The 24,188-nt window shown below is 34.8% G+C and overlaps 2 protein-coding genes across 6 annotated transcripts in view; one reads left to right on the plus strand and one right to left on the minus strand.

Moving 5' to 3' along the window:
• Positions 1–1,360: 1,360 nt before the first annotated feature.
• Positions 1,361–14,245, plus strand: LOC116778279 (zinc finger protein 37-like). Of its 4 annotated transcripts, none has more exons than XM_061525856.1 (18): positions 1,361–1,782; positions 2,955–3,080; positions 3,928–4,032; positions 4,796–4,912; positions 5,418–5,519; positions 6,238–6,285; positions 8,309–8,397; positions 8,707–8,776; positions 9,158–9,232; positions 9,378–9,469; positions 9,750–9,843; positions 9,996–10,085; positions 10,164–10,269; positions 10,395–10,562; positions 10,966–11,094; positions 12,290–12,405; positions 13,816–14,012; positions 14,105–14,245. In XM_061525856.1, the coding sequence occupies exons 2-18, from the start codon at positions 2,972–2,974 to the stop codon at positions 14,180–14,182; spliced, it is 1,785 nt and encodes a 594-aa protein (XP_061381840.1). In that variant the 5' UTR covers positions 1,361–1,782; positions 2,955–2,971; the 3' UTR covers positions 14,183–14,245. The 4 variants fall into 4 exon arrangements, with proteins under 4 accessions (XP_061381840.1, XP_061381842.1, XP_061381839.1 ...); XM_061525855.1 differs by having other exon boundaries at positions 1,362–1,782; positions 6,235–6,285; XM_061525858.1 differs by lacking the exon at positions 4,796–4,912.
• Positions 14,246–17,912: 3,667 nt separating this feature from the next.
• LOC116778358 (cytotoxic granule associated RNA binding protein TIA1) overlaps positions 17,913–24,188 on the minus strand; it is a 78,939-nt gene continuing 72,663 nt past the window's right edge. For both annotated transcript variants that reach the window (XM_061525873.1, XM_061525872.1), the window contains 3 exons: positions 21,429–21,598; positions 20,787–20,946; positions 17,913–20,557 (listed from right to left, as the gene is read on the minus strand). In XM_061525873.1, coding sequence (XP_061381857.1) covers positions 20,516–20,557; positions 20,787–20,946; positions 21,429–21,598 — 372 coding nt within the window. In that variant the 3' untranslated portion in view covers positions 17,913–20,515. The remainder of the gene's footprint in view (positions 20,558–20,786; positions 20,947–21,428; positions 21,599–24,188) is intronic.

The following is a 24,188-nucleotide window of genomic DNA, read 5'->3' on the forward strand; positions in this document are numbered from 1 at the left end:
ACATCACTTAATTTTAACTCCTATCATTATATAAATAGAGATTATTTTGCAATAATTGCTGTTGTATTGATTTTTTTAAAGATAAAAAGATAACCACATTATATATGCTTATAAGGCTGTCAAATTGACGTATTTTTTTTTTAATAACGCGCCAATATCGCAAAATTGCACAACAATAAAATTGCTATTTGTTTTAAAATATATTTGTATAGGTTTTTTTGAATTAATATAAAGTTACAGAAGGATAAGAAACGCCGTAATTATAATGACCTCGTTAACCTTTAATATTTCTTGAACCATAAATTCCTGTATCATGAAACAATCTATTCAGATATATTTTTCCTTTTTAATATATAATACTAATTCCAATTCGATGTATTTTATATGGATTTATTATTTTTTAATAAAATTATCGTTGAAATGTGAAAAGATCGATAGTTTATAAAGCACTTATAAATTTATTGAATACATTGGCAGTATAGTTCATGCTGGATTAGTTTTTAAAACATGTTTATAAGATAATTAAAACATAGGATTTTTAGTATCGATGTATTTATATCGTAATAATTTATTATAAATCAACGACCTTAACCAAACGTTTATCCAGTTGCGTGACCGTGAAATTATAGGTATTCAGAGAACACGTATGCATAATATCAAGCTTTCCGATATTGTTTACGATATTATAAATTAATTCACATCACTACAAATTGTAATCATTAAAATTATATTTTAATGATTCCTAGGCTGTATAAATATAACGTTCAGAAATATAAAAAAAGATTGTTTTTAAACTGATTTGTATACATGTTATATACCAATTGAAGCCATATAGAAGTGGCGATAACGCGCAAGTCTTATCAGAGTTGGAGCAATACAATGCCAAGTGCCAACTCAGCGTCAACCTACCTATATGTACAGTATTTCCACACTGTTTCCTTCATAGTTCATACTTACTACAACCCACACCCAGTGAATGTTGCCAAAAATATCATAATATATATTAATATTAATTATTAAAATATTTAGAATATCAAAATTGGATAAATTTATGTTATATTAAAAATAATTGCTGTAAATTAATTGATTTATTTAATTTTTGTATGATTTTTGGTACAACACGACAGAATTATATGAATACTCCAAGCGGCGTATGATATCTTTCATTGACGGCAGCTATATAATAAATGCTATAAAATTTAAATTTTATTACAAACGTCTTAGAGTTTAATTTATATTAAAAACATATAGGTGTTTACGACATTATTGCATTTCACCACATAGCTAGACATGGCCACTTCAAAATGACAGCGCTATAGACGATGTTGCCAGTACAAAAATAATTTTGTCTTTTTCACTCCTCTCGAAGGCAGTAGCATCACCTTCTTGCTAAAGCAATGGACGTAGAGTCAGTTTTTATAATAACCAAATCTTGTTTATATCTACGATAAACGCGCTCGTAAACTTTTTTAAGCACTTTAAAAATCAATTTCGTAGCACAATAATGTAGTGCGTGCATTTATAAATGATCAGAAACGTTCGTTTTTCTTTATTTCCATTGGCTTTACACCTCCATTAGACATTATCAAGTTTACAATTGATTAAGTAGTCTTAAGCTGTGAAATATTTTATACCTTATATTGTTCAAATCTCACAACCGTTGTTATAAATTAAGTTTTAATAACTAGATAGGTGTATTATAGTTGGTTTTGTGCAAGTTTTATTGTTATATTCGTGTTTATTCGACATTTATTATGGCTTCACAAAATGGTTTCTAACTAGGTAAGTTGATAAATTGTCATTTTTTACTGCATTTCCACTGTATCGATAAGAATTATAATTACAAAAGCGAGCTACCAGCCGTATGATGGCTGTGTTTGAATTGTTTTAATAAGAATTGTATAAGACTTAGTACACATTAATTTAGCCTTAAATAAACGAATGGAAATAACTTTTATAATAACCAAAGTTACCAATCAGAACTTGAGTAACATCCACACAATTATCAATTAAATACGAACAACATAACATTATCTATTATTTACTATATATTATTAGTATTTTTGTATATAAAAAAAAGTATTTTCCTATCGACTTTGCATATGTCAACATTATATATAACTCCAAATTCCAAATATCTACATAAATATGACATCAAACAAGTCTCAATCAGCTATATAAGGTTAAAGAGATATATATTTTTTTAATATTGAAAATGTGAAAGTATAGGCTGGTCCAAAAAACTTAATGGTATCAAAGACACTGGTCTACATTTAAAATTGAACTCATTCACTTGCTTTATACATTATACATTATACACTGTATATAACATATTTTATATGTTATTTACTTAATTATATTGAAAGTTACAGAAAATTTTATCGAAACAGCCCGTAAATACCTAACCAAAATACCCCCGTAAACCTTGTTTATCATACTAAATGGATACCCTATAATTAAAATATGGGAAAAGTATGAATTAAAAAATTACATAGGATGACATTGTCATTAATTCCAGTATAACTTCCATTATATACTGTATATATATAGTATATAATATACAAAATATTATTATAGTATATATATATATATATATACTATGATATTGCCTTATGATCTATGAACTGTGGTATAGGATATAAAGAGATATGTTCTTGTATTACCATGAAGTCATTCTCCAAACCTATATTTATATTATGAGAAATACAGTACTGTAATTTTAAAAATTTTTTCACCATACATTTGTTCCAAAGCCAAATTTCGTAATCAATTTCCTTATATTAAATAATTTGGCTAAATATTGTCTAGGTATATTGATATCGGAATGAATTTAAAAATTTTTTTTTTGTTCATAATTTTAAAACGTTCATCCGTTTAAGCATGAAGGTTTTAATCATATTTTAAATATATTTGTTCTATTAATTGTTGCCTAACGGGACGTACGGTGATTTCAGTGTAATTATATGAAATAATGGCACTCTGCGAGGGACAGTTGGATTCTGTTCTTCAGATCAACGGTGAAAAGGTTCAGATGGAGAAAAAGATGGAAGCTAATGGGGATTTATATGGACTGGACAACGGTGAGGGACTTGCTCGTATATTAATATATATTGTTGTATTCTAAAAACTATATTAAATTCGTAATATGTATTGTGCTAAGTGGCAAGACTGTGACCGAACCTAATATAAGGTGATCTGCCCACCTTATACTTGACATCATAGCATTTACCAATACCGAGCAAGTATAACTAATAAAGTTATATATTTAATATATATATATATATGTTTCCCTTTTATTATATTTCCTATGAAAATCAATAAGACTATTAGGATAAAAGAATTTTGACATACCTTGTATTAGGTCAACTATCTGCCAATGTATGGAACTGTTACTCAGATACTATCAAACAAAACGACAAGCATATGCAAATGTTACTCAGATAATATCAAACAAAACGACAGACTGATATTTATATATATGTATATATATATATATGAGCTTACTATTTAATATCATAGACAGTAGAATACTTTTTATTTCTATATTATGTCTCTTCTTTATAATCGTAGCACCAAACTTTGACTATTATGGTGACTGAGGCCACATATATTGGGTTACAGATGATAATATGAATCCTGATGAGATATGTATGGTTGGATAATAAGGAATATATTCCAGGATAACGGAATAAACCTGGAATGAATTCCATATCATCATAGGAGTAGTATTGTGATATAATGTGGGTAGTTGCCTTAATTATGGCTACAACAAAGCCAAAATTCTAGCCGTGTGGAAGTTGATCAGGAGTATGTTCATAAAAATAGTGTCTCATATATCCTAAGCACTACAAATCATGTAATAAGTGCCTCATAAGTATGTTTTTATGGGAAGATAATTTCGTCTGACATTTGGCTGTGTGATTCCAGTACCGCCAATGCCGCTCAGCGTGGATTACCGCTCGCCAGTTTCACACTTCGTCCCGCCAGCGGTCGAACTATACGCCAATAGGCATAAACCGGAAATACATGTTGGTGAGTTGTTTGGCGAAGGTTTTGGACAGCGGAAACGATCTTCCAGAAAGAAAATTCCAGATATCTACTGACGAATGAGGATGCGAGGGAATTGGCCAGGAATTTGGTTCATAGCTTTCAAATTTGTTCCCGTTATCTCGTGATCCGAGAGCTTCGTGCATGTGTATGACCTTTTTTTTTGCATTTTTTTCCACGGCTACCGTGATAGTACCAGAGATCGGTGTGAGGAGTTTGGTAGAACGAAATAGCCATTGAAGATATATTTTTCTGATGTTGCCAAAAAGGAATTTCTGTTTCTTGCGACATTTTACTGAAGCTCACTTTGCGGAAGATATAGAGGTTCTAATTAAATATTGATACTAGTGTATCTGGCTAGTTCGTATCTGATGCTTCATCAGCTCGGAAGACTGGGAAAGAGAAATTATACCAACGCAGACTGATGTCGTGCTTAGCCATTTTAGACCCTGTGTTTTAAATATATTAGGGCTAAGGCAACGAACGAGGGATTCGTTTTTTAAAAAACATTTCCGAACGCGGGTTCCGTTGAAAATTATGAGAAAAGTCGAGATTTTTTCCATATTTCTTTTACATGCTATGGAAAATCGTATCAGTTCATCCGTGTGGGAGATGCCCTTCGAATAGAACAAGAAATATATCGTCTCGATTTTGGAAAAAGTTTCTGAAGCGATATTTTTTTGTTTATCTTTTTGTTTTGCATGGCTTATTTTTATTATTTTCTTTATTTTTTTTCCTACGTCACTAGCTTCGTCAGCTAGCGAGACGACGCCGCCGAAGCGCAAGCGAGGCCGTCCGAGGGTCGATAAGACTAGCCCGGAGTACCTGGCAAACTTGGCTGCAAGGAAACAGGCCAGGGAGATGGGTATATATTTACTTTTTACCTCCCAGGACGATTAGTCATACACATGTATAAATAAACATACATCTTAATAAGTGTACAACTTACTTTATTGTATAAAATGTATTCGTCACACTTTTGTACACAAGTAAGTTACTTCTTTGTGTACAAAAGTGTAATGATACATGGCGAATGTGTACAAAATGCGTCCCGACATATGGTGATGTCATTAAAAAATATTCCGACTACAATTTTATGTACATAAATGTATTTTATATCACTACTTCGTAATATATTTATATGTTGTTCAAACACTGATGATTAAAGAATAATTACTTTCAAGAATTTTGACTTACATTATGACCCATCTAATTATATGATATTGATGAAACAAATTTAAATTCAATTGATTAAAACTAATATCTTATTAATGGTAAATTTTAGATGATGATTTTGATTATTATAGCATTTGTAGATAATATACAGCATCGGACTTTTGTTTGTTCATTATGTACCTGTTCTTCTGTAGCCGCGGTTATGGGTGAATCTGGTGAAAAGAGAAAACGAGGTCGGCCTCGCGTCGACAAGACAGCGCCGGAGTACCTCGCGAGGAAACGTGCTAGAGAGATTGGTGAGCTATATAGAGATAGGTTGTATGTGTGTGTGTGTCTGTCTGTCACTCACCGTAGTAAGTCATCCTGGAAACATATGGCTCGTTCATCATCTTGCATCAGTGCATTTCACTTCTCAATATACGTAAATTGGTATCTGTACGTACAAATATATCCTGACAGTCTTAAAAACTTTGTTTTATAAGTATCGACGATGATTCTATGGTTGAAAACAAGTGGTAAGGTTATTGGAGTGAAAAGGAAATTTGTATAGGAATATTCTACTTATTGAGTTCAGAAGTTTCTAGAACGTAGAACGGCTGTTTGTATCATCAGAATAAACACGGACAGTTTTGAAAAACCTATATATATATGTATATAATTAGTAAACCTTCGCTTCAATAAAGTTTGATACACAATATTTCGTTAGTCAGATGAACGGATGGAGTCGTTCTAATAAGATCCAGAAATGAATATGAAGAAGGTTAGATGGATGATCCATCAACCAAGTTCATATATATATATTCGACCTTTGACATGACCTCTGAAAGTAGCCCTAGACTTCACAGCCGAATAGATTTGTTTGTTCTACCATTGTGCGTAAGCCTATTGCTTATTATCTGCTCGTGTATATGTGTGTGATATTCGGTAGAAATATATAAAATGTTATGTATGTAATGTTAATATTAGTATAGTAATGAATGAAATAGTTTTAATCAAATAATTTGTCGTCAGAAGCCTTGGAGAAGAAAGCTAAAAAGGAGTACAGGAGACGAACTACTGGGGGTGAGTTTTATTTACAATACATATAAGTGTATCAAAATATATTTGTTTGGTACACATAAGTGTATTAAGATATATGTGTATTTATACATATAAGTGTATAAAAAGATAATTGTACACAAATATAAATACCAGTTGTCCGATTTGAACGTATTCGTAATAGGTCCCAATTATAATCGGATCTTGATACAAATAAATCGGACTATAAATTAACTACAATGATGAGTTAGAAAATTGTAAAGAGATTTAAGAATTATTAAAAATGACAAAAACATTGAATGACTTTTGTTTCTATCAGCGAAAGTTACGAAATCGAATACAGGGACGCGCGTTAAAACAATAGCCGCTAGTAAAATAAGCGTGAGAAAGATGTCGTCCAAAATGGCGTCCAAGATGACGGCCAAAATGGCGACCAAGATGGCGGTAAGGAACGTTGATAAAAAAATCGTTATACGGAGGAAAACGAAATTTTTGAAAGTGAAAGGTAACTTGTTGTGCATGATAATGTTAGTTTATTGATAAATTGTTGTAGGTGATGGAGCTTGGCAGCATGATAGTCGATCGGAGTCGTTTAGAGCTGTTTAGAGTTGTCCAGAGTCGTTTAGAGTTGTTTGGAAGTCTTTTATTTTCATGCTTTGGTGTTGCCCTGTCGTAGGCGGCATGAAGATTATTTTTTTCAGGCGGATTATGTTTGTTTTATTAAAAAAAATAAAGGCTAGTTAGATTTAGACGATAGCTTTTATGAAACTGAAATGCTGAACAAGGATTCCTTCGGGTTAATTCTTGATGTAGGGCTAATTTTCGTGACTTTAACGTGTTAAAACACACAGGGTGCGGTTCTAGCTAGTTTTTTTTTTTTAATATTTGAAATTATTAAACGACAAGTGCCCAAAATACTATATCTGGAATACAATCCAGACTTCCATGGATTGACGATCCATATGTAGGAATAATAGTAGAGAAGGTTGTATATGAAAAAAATACTCTTTCTTGTAATTTTGCCGTAATTATTTCCCTGTAAAGATTCAGACTAATCGTAAATTTGCCATCCACTCGTGTGTACACCACTCATTCTAAACCCTGACTTCCGTACGGCCTTTAAACAAATACCTTTGGTAGAAGTCTACACACATGTATATGTCAATTTGTATACGTTTTAAGCTCCCTCATATTTTTCTTCGTGATTTTTACGTGTTTTTTCCTCGTCAGCATGGTAGTTTTGGTACAAATGTTATCTTTAATATCCTCCCGTCGGTCAACTAGATTCAATATCTCAATGAAAATATCAGTGGATTTTTTTCTTAATGCATGCATAAATATATATATTTGCCTTAAATAATATTTTTTTTTAAATTAAATTCTAGTTCCACTGTTGTACAACTGTGTGTACACGTCAAAGTTATTTTATAGAATTTAACTTTTTTGTACACGATGAGATTTTTTTTTTTTTTCGTTTCATCGACGCGAGTAATACACGGTTATGTATTAGTTCATGTCGTTTCTTACATCGTTACAATTATTTTTCTATATTGCTCGTTGAAGTAATTTAATAAATTAAATGTCGTATTATTGTTATGCTTAAACAAAATTTTTCTTTGTTAGTTAGTTGAATTTTTGTAGATTATTTCAATTTCAATATAATTTGGTTTTGTGGAAATATATTTGCATTTAGACATCTTTTTTAAGCTTTTAAATGAGATTTAGTACATGAGATATAATACATTTTCTGTAATTGTTCTTATTTTTTCTATGTAAAAAATGTAAAAAAAAAAAAACAATACAAGTTATTGCCTGAAGCGATTTTGATAAAGTTCTATTTTGAATGTAATACATTTTTCTATGAATATCAAAATTCAAAGAAACATTAAAGGATTTAGCGTACATATTAAAATAACACAAACAGATTTTGAACAACAGATAATAAATAGCTATTCAGATTATATATAAAAGAATATAATTATCATCCTATATACATATAGCAAACAATTTATTTATAAATAATTTAAATATACATATGTACGGTTAGATTCGGCCGCATCCTCATCAGCTGGCGAGTCAACGCCTCGTGTTAAGCGCAAGTACACTAAAAGAGCACCCGGCACCAAGAAAGAATCGGTAAGTCGTCTAGAAATGAAATGATGTTAACGCACACCTGGTGATAGTCCCTCAATGGGTCTAAGAAACGATTGAATTTTTTTTGATTCTGCTTCAGTCTATAAGTAGATTATGATGTAAGATAAACAAAGCTGATATAATCTGTGAAAGTTTTTTGATAATAGAGTTTGAAAATTCATAATCAGTAATGGGAATAAAATTTTAAAAGAAACGAAAAAATAATTATCAAATAATGGAAATTAAATTTACTAATGTTTACACATATTTTATATATATATATATATATTTTCTTTTTTCTGTCATATATAGTCTTCAAATCCTGAGCGGGTTAAGGGAAAGCGCGGTAGACCTAGGAAGAATGATCCAAAGCAACAAGGAAGTGAGTCATACAGCGTATTGCAACTACAATACTGACGTCTTTTCGAAAGACCTAATCTAAATAGACGGAAACACTTAAAATCCTGAATTGATGTTTTATAAAAACTCGGTCTAGTCAATAGACCATGGTCTTAACAAAATTATACAGGGAAAATAGTGTCTTTGACAAATTAGAGTATTCTCTACTATAAAATGATTGAACCCACAATATAAAGCAACTATCTAGTGAAAAGACCGTGGTCTTTCCAAAATTATATAAAAAATAATTAACAAAATAATATTTTACAGCAGTTGTAGTGTTATTATCAATATATTGTATTATTTATCATGTCATAAGGTAAGGTCTACTGGATAGACCTTTAATTCTTTTGATGATATGCAGAAATTCGGGTCCGCAATAACTTGATGCCTTCGAACGAGCCCATCACCCTCGACAGTGACGACGAACCAGATTTGGGTGAGGGGATATTTAATGATTAATATCTTTACTACATCATGAATATAAGCCTTAGCATTATACTACTGAATGTGAAAAACCTTAATTGTATTAAAATACGACACAAACACACACACACACACACATATATATATCAATGCTCCAGGTTCCCCGAGTCAGGCTTCGGATTCCCTGAGTATGGATGAAAATTTAAGAGCGTTGCGTCACATACACGAGAAATACGCGAATATACATAAGGTATGTGCTATATATAGTACATTGAAAGACGAGTCTTCTTAAAATACTAAGGTCTACTTAAAAGCAGCAGACAGTAGACTGTTTAAAAGATCAGTCTTCTTTTAAAATTATTTTCTGCTTGTATATATTTTGTTCAATCTATAGCTTTTTGCAAGGTTTTTACCTTGTTTAATAATTTTAGAGGACTCAAAGTACGTTTAAAATATCGAAAGGATCTTCCGGTCTTCTCGAAAGACCATGGTCTACTGGAAAGAACAGGTTATAAAGTATATAATTCCAGGACGACCTGTACGAAGCCCATCTCCTTGCTGCGAATTTCAAACAACCAGATGCGAGGGGTGACGACGACGTGCTCTCAGTAGCTAGCTCCGATGGTTCGTATATTCTACTGCTTATGTTTTGTATGTATGTTTGTTACTTTTCAACGCTAAAACTACGAAATGAGTATTGAAAGTATATATATATGTATATAAGTGAATTTCAACAAATACTATCATATATAAACGAGGTCATATTTAAATTTCAGGTAGCGCGTCAGTAAAAGAATTAGGTACAAGAGTAGAAAAATTGGAAGATAGTTCGAATTCCGAGTCAGGCAGTAGCAGTTCGGAGTCAGGTAATGTCGGTCTACTCGTCTGCTCAGAAGACCGCTGTCCACTATGTTATCTCACAATATGTATATTATTGTTAACAGATAGTAGTAGTTCATCGTCGTCTAGCTCGTCGGACAGCTCACACTCGTCGGACTCGTCGGATTCTGAGGAAGACGAGAAGCCAAACAGCAGCGTCCATGATGACAGGTCATATGTTAATACAAATTATATGTCATATTGGTCCTCAGCAAACTTGCACCCTTATAATTTAAATGTATTTCTTTTAACATTAAACATGTTGTATATATATATATATTTTTCTATATTTCTAGATCCTTCGGCGCCTGGTCCCACACGCCGGAGTCGGATTCGGATCCGGAGCGCGGGGCCCCGGTCGCTCGGACCGATGACGACATCAGCGAATCGGATAACGAGTCAGCTGATAAGAGCTTCCCATGTAGGGTCTGCGGGAAGTGGTATTCGACCAGGGTGACGCTCAAGTAAGTATATATATATATAATACTAGTTTTAGCTCGCGACTCCGTTCGCGTAAACATCAGTTTAGCTGTCAGAGTGATGTATACAGGGTGTTAAGACAGTACACATAGTGACCTGCGTCGCGGGCTTTTCCTATTAAATAACCTGCATACAGACAGCGCCATCTGTTGGGGCGGTTCGTGAATTATCCTACTGGTAATAAATTTGTTTGGTGTATTATGTAGTTGTATGAAGTGATATGACGCAGACGGTAGATGGCGCTGACGGCTGGATCGTGTTTTAAACACAGTTTAGCTTCACAATGAAGAAAATACTACAACCCATGCACATGACTGCTATAGAGGAAATAAAACTACGTATTCATATAAAATGTGGTACTGAGTATATATTTTTATCATGTTCCAGGATCCACGCGCGTGTTCATCAGAACAAGGGCGGCGGCGGCTCCAGGTCCAGGGCGCGTTCCTCGGACAGATACGAGTGTGACTGTTGCAGCGAGACGTTCAGCAGGAGAGAGAAGCTTTGGGAGCATAAGTTAGTATGGTCTAGGGTCTAGAGTCTAGGGTCTAGGGTGATATGTACTCGGTAGGGCTCCAGGGAATTGTGGAGTGTCTGCCTGTCTCTTGGCAGGTTCTATGGTCTACAGCCTAGGGTGATATGTACTCGGTAGGGCTCCAGGGACTTGTGGAGTGTCTGCCTGTCTCTTGGCAGTTAGTATGGTCTACAGCCTAGGGTGCTATGTGCTCGGTAGGACTCCAGGGACTTGTGGAGTGTCTGCCTGTCTCTTGGCAGGTTGTATGGTCTAGGGTCTAGGATGATATGTACTCGGTAGGGCTCCAGGTACTTGTGAAGTGTCTGCCTGTCTCTTGGCAGGTTGTATGGTCTACAGCCTAGGGTGATATGTGCTCGGTAGGACTCCAGGGACTTGTGGAGTGTCTGCCTGTCTCTTGGCAGGTTCTATGGTCTACAGCCTAGGGTGATATGTGCTCGGTAGGACTCCAGGGACTTGTGGAGTGTCTGCCTGTCTCTTGGCAGGTTCTATGGTCTACAGCCTAGGGTGATATGTGCTCGGTAGGACTCCAGGGACTTGTGGAGTGTCTGCCTGTCTCTTGGCAGGTTGTATGGTCTAGGGTCTAGGATGATATGTACTCGGTAGGGCTCCAGGTACTTGTGGAGTGTCTGCCTGTTGGCAGTCAATAGGGTCTAGGGTGAAGCCAAACAATTCCGCAAAACTTTGGGAATCATTTGATAGTGACGGGTTCTGTTAAATGATAGTTTGGTTTCCTGTAGAAATTATTGTGTGTTTTTTCCATGCCACAAAGACGTAGGCTGGTTTCCCGCCTCTTTACTGTTTGGAAAGCGCTGGCCGAGGTCTTCACGACGTACATGAACTTTGTGAAGGACCATACTATCGTGAGTTCAGTGAGGCGTTTTGGACTCGTATTAAGTAATTATCTGATGCTCTTGGTCCCAAATTTTCTGTCTGCCGTCCGTCTTGAATGTAAATTGTTCCCTAGCGCGACAACTTCATCACCTACTGAATAACCAGTATAACTTGTCCTAACTAAGTGACATTACAATTATGGTCTTTTCTTGGTCTTTTACCCGTTCCTTAATGACTGACGGCATTGTAATTTATAGCCCACTTTGGGAAGCTCTGATCTTAGGCTAACTTCAAGTCGTCGGTCTCTCCATATAATATTTTATTACACCATGCTCTCTGTTCCAGGGCTGAAGCCCACCGCGGCGCTATGACTGTCCGATGCGAGGTTTGTCGTCGGTGCTTCGAGGACGACAACGAGCTGGCGGCGCACGCCACCACACACACTAGTGATGACAGGATAGGTACGACCGAGATACATGCGGGATACACGCGGGATACACACAGGATACATGGGGATACCACCATGGAAGATTATTCAATGGCGAATGAATAAGATTTTTTTTTGTTAAAACCTAAAAGATGAGATCTTAGTCCCGATATGGTTAAAAAAATTTCAACTCACCGACTCGTGAAGCTCACGAGAGGTTTGTCCGTAAAGTAAATGAAACGATACATTCCGTAGTCGCGGGTTTGAGTCCTGATCGTGTCCTTAATCATTTTGTAGTTTATGTTCAAAGTTAATTCTTTTTTATTAAATTTGTTGTATGAAAAATTTTAAACAGTTCTGATAGTGAACTGATACAGACTCGCACCTGACGTGAACAGAAGCAATAGATTGAACGCAGCGCAGACTTTGAGGGTAGATATATATTATATTGTAAAGAGCTGGCTGCTTAGACTTGTTAGTAGTTATGCTGTTCAGAACAGCGCGGGTTTGAAACCTGGCAAGTACCAGGGATCTTTTCCGAATCATATGCACTTTCTAAGAGTATTTAGACACCACTGACGGACGGTGAAGGAAAACATCGTGAGGAAACCTGGACTTATAATTTCAAATTATAAGATTGAAATCGCCAACCCGTCTTGAGCGAGCGCGGTGATTAATGCTCTAACCTTCTCCATGTGAGAGAAGCCTTACGCAGCAGTGGGCTCCAATGGGCTGATGATGATGAATACCTTTTAAGTCATTCTTAAAATCGTAGTATCCGACCTAAAACCTTATTTTTCTGCTCTCCAGTAATCTGACTATCGTTTTAAGGAAAAGGTTCGCTTTGCAATGCAAGGCGTAATGAACAGTATTTTCAGCCCCTGACCAGCTCTGGGGGAAAGAGATAGAAAATGTATGTCAGCTCCCGTTATACGACGTACATCGTAACGGGACACGACGTTAAAATTTTTCTTCAATACTTAAACTTCAAGAAGTAGAAAGATTTACGATTCTGTAGTCCAACTTCCAGAACAGACAGAAGAACACATTGAGCTCTGTTTGAGCTGGATACTAATTCTCAGCATTCCATGGATCCCGTGAGGGTGCCGGGTCCATGATGCAGGGAGAGGAGCTTCAACAGTGCCTGGGACTAAACCAGGTGTAGGTTTAGGGACCCTATCTAACGCGTTAAACGCTCACCTCCACCGTCCAAGCTCCTCTCTCCTAAACAAATTGGAAACGAACTAATATCAGACACAATCGGATAGCATTAGACAAGATATTTTTCAATATAATTAGGAACGTATAGTCCTCGAGAACCAGTCTTGGGTGACCCCCGTCCCGTACTGCGCTGTATGGCCGTGCGGGACCTTACTTTATTATCGTAATCGCCAAGTGAGAAGTGGCAGATGTTCCGGCGGTTACCTCCAGGTGTGCCTTCCAGGTCGTTGCTCGGACTGCGGCTCGTCGTTCGCCAGATACGACCAGCTGCGCCGCCACCGCGCCTCCGTCCACGGCTCGGCGCCCGCCCGCCTGCCGCACGCGTGCGTCCAGTGCGGCAAGAGATTCTCCCACGCGCACTCCCTCACCAGACACGCGCACAACCACGCCAAGCAACTGTACAGATGCGTGGTTTGTAAGGTGAGGATACACATATATATATATATATTTATATATATTTTTCCTAGTATTGTCCTATATATATATATCTGTGTCCGTACGTCCGTCCCCAGGCATCCTTCGCCCGCGCGGACCAACTCGCCCAGCACCTGAACAGCCACCTCGCCACCTACAAACGTATGAAGCAGTGAGCGCGCACAATATACATATATATACATATATATATATATAATTTTAATATAGAGTTTTATTTACACGTGACTTTCATTTATTTACCTGTGTTTATTCCAAAAAATATGATAGTCTGTATCTGGCGGCCGCGGCTGATGTACGAGGGGTTTGTATACAGGAATCAGTTTTCTTCCTTGCAGAATATTAACTCAATTATATTGAAACTGTCCGTTTTTATATTTGTGAGACTTTTAAATTTGTGTAATTTTTACTTTTTGAATTTTTCAGATTTATATCCGTCCGAATTCTCTATATTTTGTTAAACCCGCTGCTTTGTTGTGGCTTAAGGTATAGAAAAATATGAGCGATGTCTTTATAGTTATTTTCAATAATAGTTTAAATTCACAGAAAATTTATTATGTGAGGTAGTTTGCTTAAGACCGTGTTAGGTTAGGTTAGGTCGTGTTAGGTTAGCCTCCTCTCTCCCCTCCCGCAGCAGACGCATTGGGCGCCGTACAGCGCGGCCTGTAGACGACAGATCCGGGGCATCTCGTCGTCTGATAACAGCTGCAGGCTTCGAGAAGCCGGCGCGTGTTTCGCGCGCCTCATAGTTGAGTCTCGTGGCCGGGTGACGGCCACACAGTGGGTGAAGGGACCCACCTGACCATATGGTGGGTCACCTGTCGGGGGTAGCGATAAATGCTTTGGTGAGACCCGCCCCTCTGACACACGGGTTTGTTTTTAGTCAGTAAGAGTCTGACAGTCCCCTTCGCCCTTCCCGAGGGCGGGGGGGGGGGGGGGCTCCATGAGGATTTTCCAAACGACACCAAGAAAAAAAAAACGTTCTGTTACAAACTACTCACGACTTGTTAATTAATATTTAATTGATAGATTATCTTTGAATACATACTTTATTATCAAAAGTGATTTCTTAAAATTCTTATATACTTAAGAAATTGCTTTTTACTTTGGTGTCCGAGTATAAATGATTTTAATGTGTACTAACAAAACACGGACGTTGACCTCGCGGCGAACAAATTCTATGAAGAAGTCGAATAATTTGATGTATGCTCGAAGAATAGTGGCAAAAGGTCAGCGTAAATTAAGAGGACGTGAGTCGAGAGCTGTTATTATAAACCCTTGCGAGATGAAGCTGGGTCAGGTCGAAGCATCGCTTTACTGACCTTGACTGCTTGAGATCCTCGCGAGACAAGCAATCCGTCTACTTCACGTGTGCTTTTTTTTTGCAAGCCTGTCATAGCGACGGAACTCGTTAAGATTTTATTCGCAAGGAGTCGCTCTATATTGAGGGTATCCCCGAAAATTCCTAACTTTCATAAGCAAAGTCGCGATTTGAAAGGATTCTGAAATAAATTATTACTAATTCTCTCAACTCTCTTTCTGGCTTTTATGACCATTATACCCACTAATGTTGTCTCTTATGACCATTGATGTTACAAGTGGCGCCCTCTGTGACGTACTAATTATAATACACTATAATCCTTAGAATTATCTTCATGACTGATAATCAATTATAATCCCGAACCAATGTAATTTTGTAATGGCAACATTTAAGTATCACCTTGTATTTGAAAACGGTTAACACTGACTTCAGCCATTTCGTAGGACGTCACAGGAAGTAACGCTGAACATGAAGTAAAGACTGAAACTGTAACAAGAACCTGTAAAAGTAGATTCTACTGTCATATAAGGTCTTAATTGTCTGAAAAATTTAGGCCAAAGCCTTTTTCATTTTTAACCCTTAACAGTAAAACTAATTGTCAATAATTTTTTTTGACTAAGGTAGTATTGGCACCAAAAAAGAATTCTTGAAAACATTTCAAGCTAAAAGCTCTAAATGGGAACATTTATATTGTTAATTTTAAATATATGTCAATCTCTCCAAAAAAAATATACATATATTTACGGATTGGCATTTCGTAAACACTTCATCGATGATCTTTTACAAAGAAAATGCTCTTCAATTTATCAATTTCAGTCAAATCCTATAAACTATGGGACGGTCATCTGAAATAAAACACATATATATTTTTTTTATTTATTTTTTTATCTTGCATCTTATCATTATCATTAATACTATGTTATCCTATAGGTAGGTACGGAGTATTATGTGTTATGGCTACTTACATCCCAAATCTATCATTTTTTTTTTAATTTTTAAATAAGAACAGTTAAAATCAACAGACTCAAGTCCGGACGGCACATTCCCCTTCAAGGAACATCCCATCCGGACGGACAACAATTGTTTTCAAAAAACATAACCGGAAAATTTTTTTTACAAATAAAAAATTAACAAGCGAAGACTTAACATTTATTTAGCTCACTATTTCATTTAATTTATTATTACTAATCAATAAATATGTCAAATCAACCGAATGAAACCCAATAAAATCATATAGGGGGGGGATTTTAATAGTTTCGTTTATGATCAGAATAGACTTACACCCGCCGCGTACGACACAACTCTATTTTACGACATTGACCGTCCTATTTTCCATTAGATCTCTTAAATATATGATATATGTAAAAGTCGCGTAAGGATAGATTTTTTTTTTAATTTTTATTAATAATAAAAATACAAAAAGGGGAAAAACATGTAAATCACTAACACTTTATGGTCATTTGAATAAGTTCACGAGATCACAATTTTCCAAAAAAAGCTCGGGTATACTAGTGAAAAATAAATACACGCGCTGTTTGAAAAAAAACAAAAAAAACAAAAAACAAAACTCCGAATCTAAGCCTACAACACCCATGGACGGCAGAAAATAGGAGGGGACAACGAAACCGCGACCAAAATCTACGTTACGTGAGAAACGAAACAAGACAACGAACTAGCGGTACGACAAATAAGGAAATCTACAACACCTATTGCATTATTATTGCTGTGTTTCATTCGACGTTTGAAACAATAGTTCACGTTCATTCACATCCATAATAGTTTTCATTTTAAATGAAATATAAATGTAATATATCTTTTAAATGCAACTTCCGTTTGTATTCGAGACAGCGGCCGTTGTGGGATACTTCGTTGCTAATTGCTCAACGTTGCTACTGTGCGTGACTAATAATATTTTAATTCATTGATTTATTTCTCAGAACTGTCAATTATTATTTCAAACGTCACATAATATACCTTTACTGGTATTGTTAAGTTAAATACAATTCCGTGACAACGTCCTAATCATTCTTATTCGTGTTCTTAATGACTTTAGTCCTAAATGTGCTAACAGTGGCTCTATGAGCATCTCGATATGAAGGCAATACAAAAGTCTGCCATAAACGTCATGTCAAAACCGTCCGCCAAGGCCAATTGACCCCAAATCACATTGTCACAGATAAAAAACAAATTAAAACCATCTACATACAACGAATGGATAAGACTCCATCATTACACATATCAAAAAATATTTTTCATTCTTGTGTTTCAAAACAATAGTCCTCAAGCACGCGAACTTTGGGATTATATACTACAAAACATCAAAAATTCTAGCATCTTCTAAAACCAAAACACAATAAAAATCTACTAGATTTTAAGAACAGAAAACATAGAGTAAAATTACGACTACCTCTACCTTCTCACAGCCTGGAATAATCCCGATTTCGTGTTGACCTATCTGTGATACATTTTCTTGCAAAAAAAACCTCGCTTAATTTGACGTTTCCGGTTCTGATGCATCCGGAACAACTTCACATCGATAAAGTGCTGATAGTTTCAGCTCTGGTCTATTCGAGGCTGTCAGAATTTAATTTAGAATCGCTCTTAGAGGATTATTCGCTAAGTCTGACAATAAATTGGTGTTATACTTCATCGGTAAGATTTTTACATATAAAATGAAATATCGATAACAAAATAGTTTGGCACTTTGCGTGTTCAGAATGGTACATTCAACGTGCGTACAGTCTTCGGCATATTAAATCGATAATTATTAAAATATTGTAATTTATATTTAGTTTTTTTTTTCTTTTTTTGTATACGGTAAGATTTTTAAAATGAGATTTTTTTAAATTAAACCTAACTGTAATGTATTGATTACGATAAATAACATAAACTTGAACATACCATTTCAAACACAATGCTACATAAAAAAAAAACAATATAGAAAGAAGATTATAAATTTGTATAGATAAGGCATTTAAAGTTTTCATTTAGCATGAGAATTGATTTCACATTCCAACTCTACATTTAACATTTACGTCAAGGATTATAAAATATTTGGTGTTATTTGGGACTTAAAATTATATATTATATCTTAATATCAATGGAATGGACACAAAATAAATAAATAAATAAATGAAACGAAATTATAAATTAAAATGAAACTACACATAAAATTTCATAGCCTATCTAAACGATATATGTAATTATTTTGCTTAATAATTTTGTATATATATAAGTATATATATCCTTCGTTAAATCTCGCATTTTACCTAGCTAATGTATCAATAGTCCATGTTATAATGGGCACGTCCATCGATATACACCTTAGCCTTTACATCTATCGGAAACATATAAGCCGTACCTATGACTTATCTTAACAATAGCATATAACTATATATTTTAGAAGGAAGTATAGCAACAAGAAAAAGGCAACGACTCGTATAAGCAACGGTCGGCGATCTCTAAAATTATTCATTACTTACTTAATCTACGGATATATATGTACCGCTTACTATATAATTCTACTCAAGCAATTATAGGCAAAAATTAATTCATTTTTTCATATAATCATATAAACCTAGAATTATATGTCTACTACCGCTAAATTTGACTATCTATCGCTCTGTTACTGCTGATACTATGGAAGATCCGTCCACCGTGGTTTAAATACATCGTTGTGCTATAATTAATATATATATGTATATATTTTTTTGCAAATTTGACATTATCTCGTCTTTACTTGGAAGTAAAAGTATTTTTACCACGGCGCAGATCGTTCCCGATTGACCGATGAAGGAAATTGACAAAACAATTCGTCCCTTAGCTGAAGTTATAACATTAATATAATATAATCTTACAATACTTTCTCTAGCGATATGTTTCACAAGTTTTTACTACATGCTCAAATAATTACGCTTAATAGAAAACGAAACTACGGAGTTAAACAATAACAATCGTCAGTATACCAATATATAAAATACATCATTTACAAAATATTATATGACAGGCGCGTCCTAGAATCGCCATTTTTTTAAAAAGTTTCAAAAAAGACAGTAGTTTATACAACTACATTTTAATGTTGCCATTAAAACAACACCCCGTCGGGGTTACAATCACGAAGAAAGTAAATTAGTGAAAATAAATACAGCAAACATTGTTTTTTTTTTTTTTTTTTCAAACATAAAATCTAGACGCACTTATCCCACACATTCCATTACACACTACCTACAGTAAACGATTAAATATTCTTATGTACTAAGCAATAAATATTTTTTCTTTTCTTAACCGATAAATAAATCTAATATTTTGTTTTAATTTTTCTTTTTTTTTCTTTTTCGGTATTTTCAATGATCTCCAATTCAACTTTACATTAAGACACAACCTTTTGTTATAGTAATAAGTCGTGATTTATCATACAGGTTTGTTTGGCATTGTCCAAAAGAATCCTTTAAAATCCTTTGTATAGCTTCCATATATTATATATATCTTAAGTCTCCCTAGCGTTCTCGGCGGATATAAAATTTCTTATAAAACATCTCACTCGCTTTCTGTTGCCTACATTTTTCTAGACTTTTTTTTTCTATTAAACATTGTTCCAAAAATCTACATTTTCCACTAATCTTACACTATACTTGTGCTCAGATGTTTTGGTACCGTCTTTGGTATTCCACAAACAAAAAAAAAAAAAATCACACAAATTTCGCAACCGATTTTGGCCCGCGTGTGTCAGTATAGTCTTAAAACTAGCTTACCTAACAATAACTATATATCTTTTAAAAATTACCTTATCATTAACGCATTCATAAGCCGCAATAAATAAGTATTCGTTAGAGTGACTCACATTTTATCGTTATATATCTCGCATGCTCTTGTTATGTCTAAGGCTCTCGCCAGCACTCGCCCCTGCTAGTCCCCGAGCAAAGTAACGTATCGGACAATCCATTGAAACGAAGATAAACTAAATCAAGTCAAAGTCTTGTAGAGATATTAGAGTTGTCTCAATGGATTGTCCAAAACTCAGAAGCTAATGAACTGAACGCATTTGACTAACAACGATTAACTAGAAAGGAAAGACTAGACGAATGACTAGAAACTGAAAGGGCGAACGTAGAGGAGTGTAACGGGTTCATGTCCAGTCGTGACAACAGCAGGGCTCGCGGGCACGTTGGCCTCACACCAGCAGGCTCGGCGCCAGCCACTCGTCTTCACCGATCTGATTTCAAAAACATAACATCGTCTAAAAACATTATTTTATGTATATATCATTTAAGCTCTAGTTTATTATGTATTTTATTATAACTCTGTGTGTATTAATTTTATTGATTTTGAGCTGTTTAGGAAGTAAACAAAATGTAGATAAATATAAAACAACAACTGAAAGTATGAGAGGGGACTGTCGATTTTGATTTGATGGTAGACGAAAGATGAATCTATATACTGACGGGCTGGACTTGAAAGTGCTGTACGGGATAGTGCAGCACTTGAGGCGGCTGAGACATTGCAGCAACACCGCCGACGCCACCGACACCACCGACGCCGCCCACTCCGCCCACACCGCCCACGCCTCCGCCCAGCGCCCATGGCAATTGTACGCCGCCCATGCTGGATTTTACATAAATTTTAGCCAGTGTTTGTATATATTTTTGAATTTTGTTTCCAGTTTAGATCTAATATATATGTGATATTTCTCAGACAGTATAAAGAACGACAATATCTAATATTTGAGCAGATAAAAAACTATCGCCTTTTTTATGGAGACATTTTCTAGATGACGTAATTTCTTATAATAATATTACAAATGGTACGAATATTTAAACAAATAAAGCATCACGTCAAAGTCAAAACTATTTTCTGTTTATTCTACTTTATTTTTTCTATTTATTTAAGATTAGCTGTATAGTCTGCAAGGCCAAAATAAGTCTAACAGAATAAAAGAATATACAGCGGACAGAATATTTAATAACAAGTTACATAAATCGAGATCAAAATTAGTCAAAAAATATTTATTCCTTATACCAATTTTATGATTATCCCAGCAAGAGAGTAATGCTATTAACTTCTTTATACAGTTCAGACAAACTTACCCCATGTATTGTTGCTGATAGCCCGCGAATTGCCCGGCATAGGAGTATCCTTGCACTCCCTGGACTCCTTGCAGGAAACCTCCCAGTTGCTGCGGGTATGTGTTATACCAATATGAAGGTGGAACACCTCCTGGATAGGCGCCGAAAGGACTATAGGCAGTGCCACCCAACTGTAATTTAAAGTAAAACTACATTAACTTAAACATCAACTTCTACGTGTTCGTAAATTTAACTTGGACATTTTTATATTGAGATTATAACATATTTTTTTAAATATTTATAGAATATTATGTACACACAATGGACTGGCTATTTATGTGCTATATCAGATCACTAGATAATTGCTTTCATATTCTCTGATATTATAATGTATGAACACAAAAAATACTCGGATTAATTGCTGTATTTTTTTACTAGTTATACAATGAGTCTGAAGTTTGTAAAGTCTCAAGAACTCAGAACAGAACGTATATAAATTAGTTAAGTATCAATCTTCATGTATCAGATAAGGAACGAGTGATCATGAAGACGAGATGATAAGAATTTCATCTCGTCTGAAAATAATATTTTTATGGCTGGTAGAGCCTAGCTGTGGTCAAGTAACTACAGATCGAACATGGGTGGGCTCGTCCGGGGAAGTACGACCCTCTCACAGAAGATCGGCGTGAAGTAGTCTTTGATGGCTGCGTTTGTCCGATTAGTTAGAGAGGCGGTTGCCCTTTCCCTATTCCCACCATTTCCCACCATTTTCTTATTCCCACCCCTCCCTTTTCCTCAACAATCAAGGTTGGCAACGCATCCGCAACATCTATGTTGCGGATGTCATTGCACGACGGTAACTACTGCCCACCAAGTAAGCCGTCTGCTCGTTTTCACATAAAAATAATAATAATAATAAAAAATAACGCGTAGTAGACCGTTAATATTACTTTCATTTGAACTGTCAGGACTCATAGACTTCCACCTTCCCAGATCATCGTATAAAATTACTTCAGAACACTTATACCTTATTAAATATTAGAAATAAATTGTTTATTAATGTTTCTCTTTACATTTTTACATCCGCATGCTCTGTTTAAGTAATTATATATCACTATATACACGTCAAGAATATTCTGTGACGTGGCCTTGTGTTACTCAGCATGAATCTTTGCAAAACCAATCTCTCACTTTAGCTAAATAAGGATATTCATAACTCTTAAAAATGGCATATATTTTTCAAATATAATGTCTCGTTTCAATGACAGAGTCAATATACGTTGGTTTTTGTACGAGGGCCGGAGGGTTACAGTAAAAAATTATTTTCTCATGTGGGTTTCAATAAACATGGAACGTGTGTTTGACATCCGCTGGATATATAGAACAGAAAATAAATTGAATATAGCCTTATGATAAATTAAATATACGATTTGATTAATAATACCCTAATATATCACAGGTATTGTTCAGGTTAGGAATAATATCGATTTAACTGAATTAATATCGATTATGTTCAATCATGATCGCTGGTGATCATCATCAGCCTATCGCAGCCCACTGCTGAGTAAAACCTCTTCTCGCATGGATCGGTTAGAGCATTATCACCACGCTCGCTCAAGACGGGTTGGCGATTTCGATATTATAATTTGAAATTTTAAACCAGGTTTCTTTATGATGTTTTCTTGCATTAGTGATATCAATACAGTATTTAAACAATTTTGATATACATAGTTTTATTTAAAAGTCTCAGCGCTGAACTCTAAAACGTAACGCGTACAGGCGTAACACCAATTCTCTGCAGGCACAAGCTAAACCGCACTGCGCATTAATATTAATACGTGGTTTTAACTAAACAATTCTCTCTGATTTACACTGAATAATATATATATATATTACAATATTAATGTTATTTAACATCAAAGTTAAAGAAATAGAAAAAAAAAAGTATTTTATTCATAAAGTACTGTTACAGTCCTTTCCTTTCGGATGTAAATTTTTGTAATGGACGAGACGCGAAATGTCTTGCTTTTAAAATGTTTATAAATTAGTGATTTTCTTAGTATTTCAGATTATTCTTTCGTTAATTTGAGACGGTTTTCTGATATGAAATAATATTATGTACAGTTATGTTCAAAGTAGATATATACTCGTTTACGTTTGGACTGCGTAATAGTGTTATTCGTAAAATTTCATGAAGTATTTTTTTTAGAAAATTCGCACCAAAAATTTCACTATTTTTCTTAACATGTATATTTTCCAATAAAGTTATCAAGTAAGCCCGGATTACAAGTATATTTTAATAAAACGTTGACAAAAATTATATAAAGGTATTATTCTCTTGTTGAGATTTCGACGGAGTCTTATACCATCATTTTAAGAGCTTCGTTTGTTTGTTTAAGTTAAAATAAATAAAATATTAATTAGAACATTATACCTGTATATGACATTGAAGTTATAAATTCGTGTACACACCAATATTAACAACGTTATTCTCGTTTACTGCTGTTATTTTAAAATCTCGTTTCTCAAATACATTCATAAATTTCTCAGTATAATATTAGATTTAATTAAACTCGTAACTATTGATAGTCATAATAAGACAAAGCTCGATTAATTTACACAGAAAACGAATGAAATAACTTGAGCAGATTTTGAGAAATACATCACTGTGACTGGGAAATATGTTCAGATATAAATTTTTGGAAGATTTCAATAATATTTATTTATTTATTTATTTATTTATTTATGTACCAAGAGTTAAAAAATTTGTTACAAAAGGAG

Source organism: Danaus plexippus, chromosome 31 (assembly GCF_018135715.1).
Source record: "Danaus plexippus chromosome 31, MEX_DaPlex, whole genome shotgun sequence".
NCBI classification, from domain to species: domain Eukaryota; kingdom Metazoa; phylum Arthropoda; class Insecta; order Lepidoptera; family Nymphalidae; genus Danaus; species Danaus plexippus.

Coding starts and splice junctions, on each gene's coding strand:
- LOC116778279 (XM_061525855.1), top strand. CDS start 2,972: ATGGCACTCTGCGAGGGACAGTTGGATTCTGTTCTTCAGATCAACGGT. Junction 8,398..8,706: donor CCGGCACCAAGAAAGAATCG/GTAAGTCGTCTA, acceptor TGTCATATATAG/TCTTCAAATCCTGAGCGGGT. Junction 9,470..9,749: donor AATACGCGAATATACATAAG/GTATGTGCTATA, acceptor ATATAATTCCAG/GACGACCTGTACGAAGCCCA.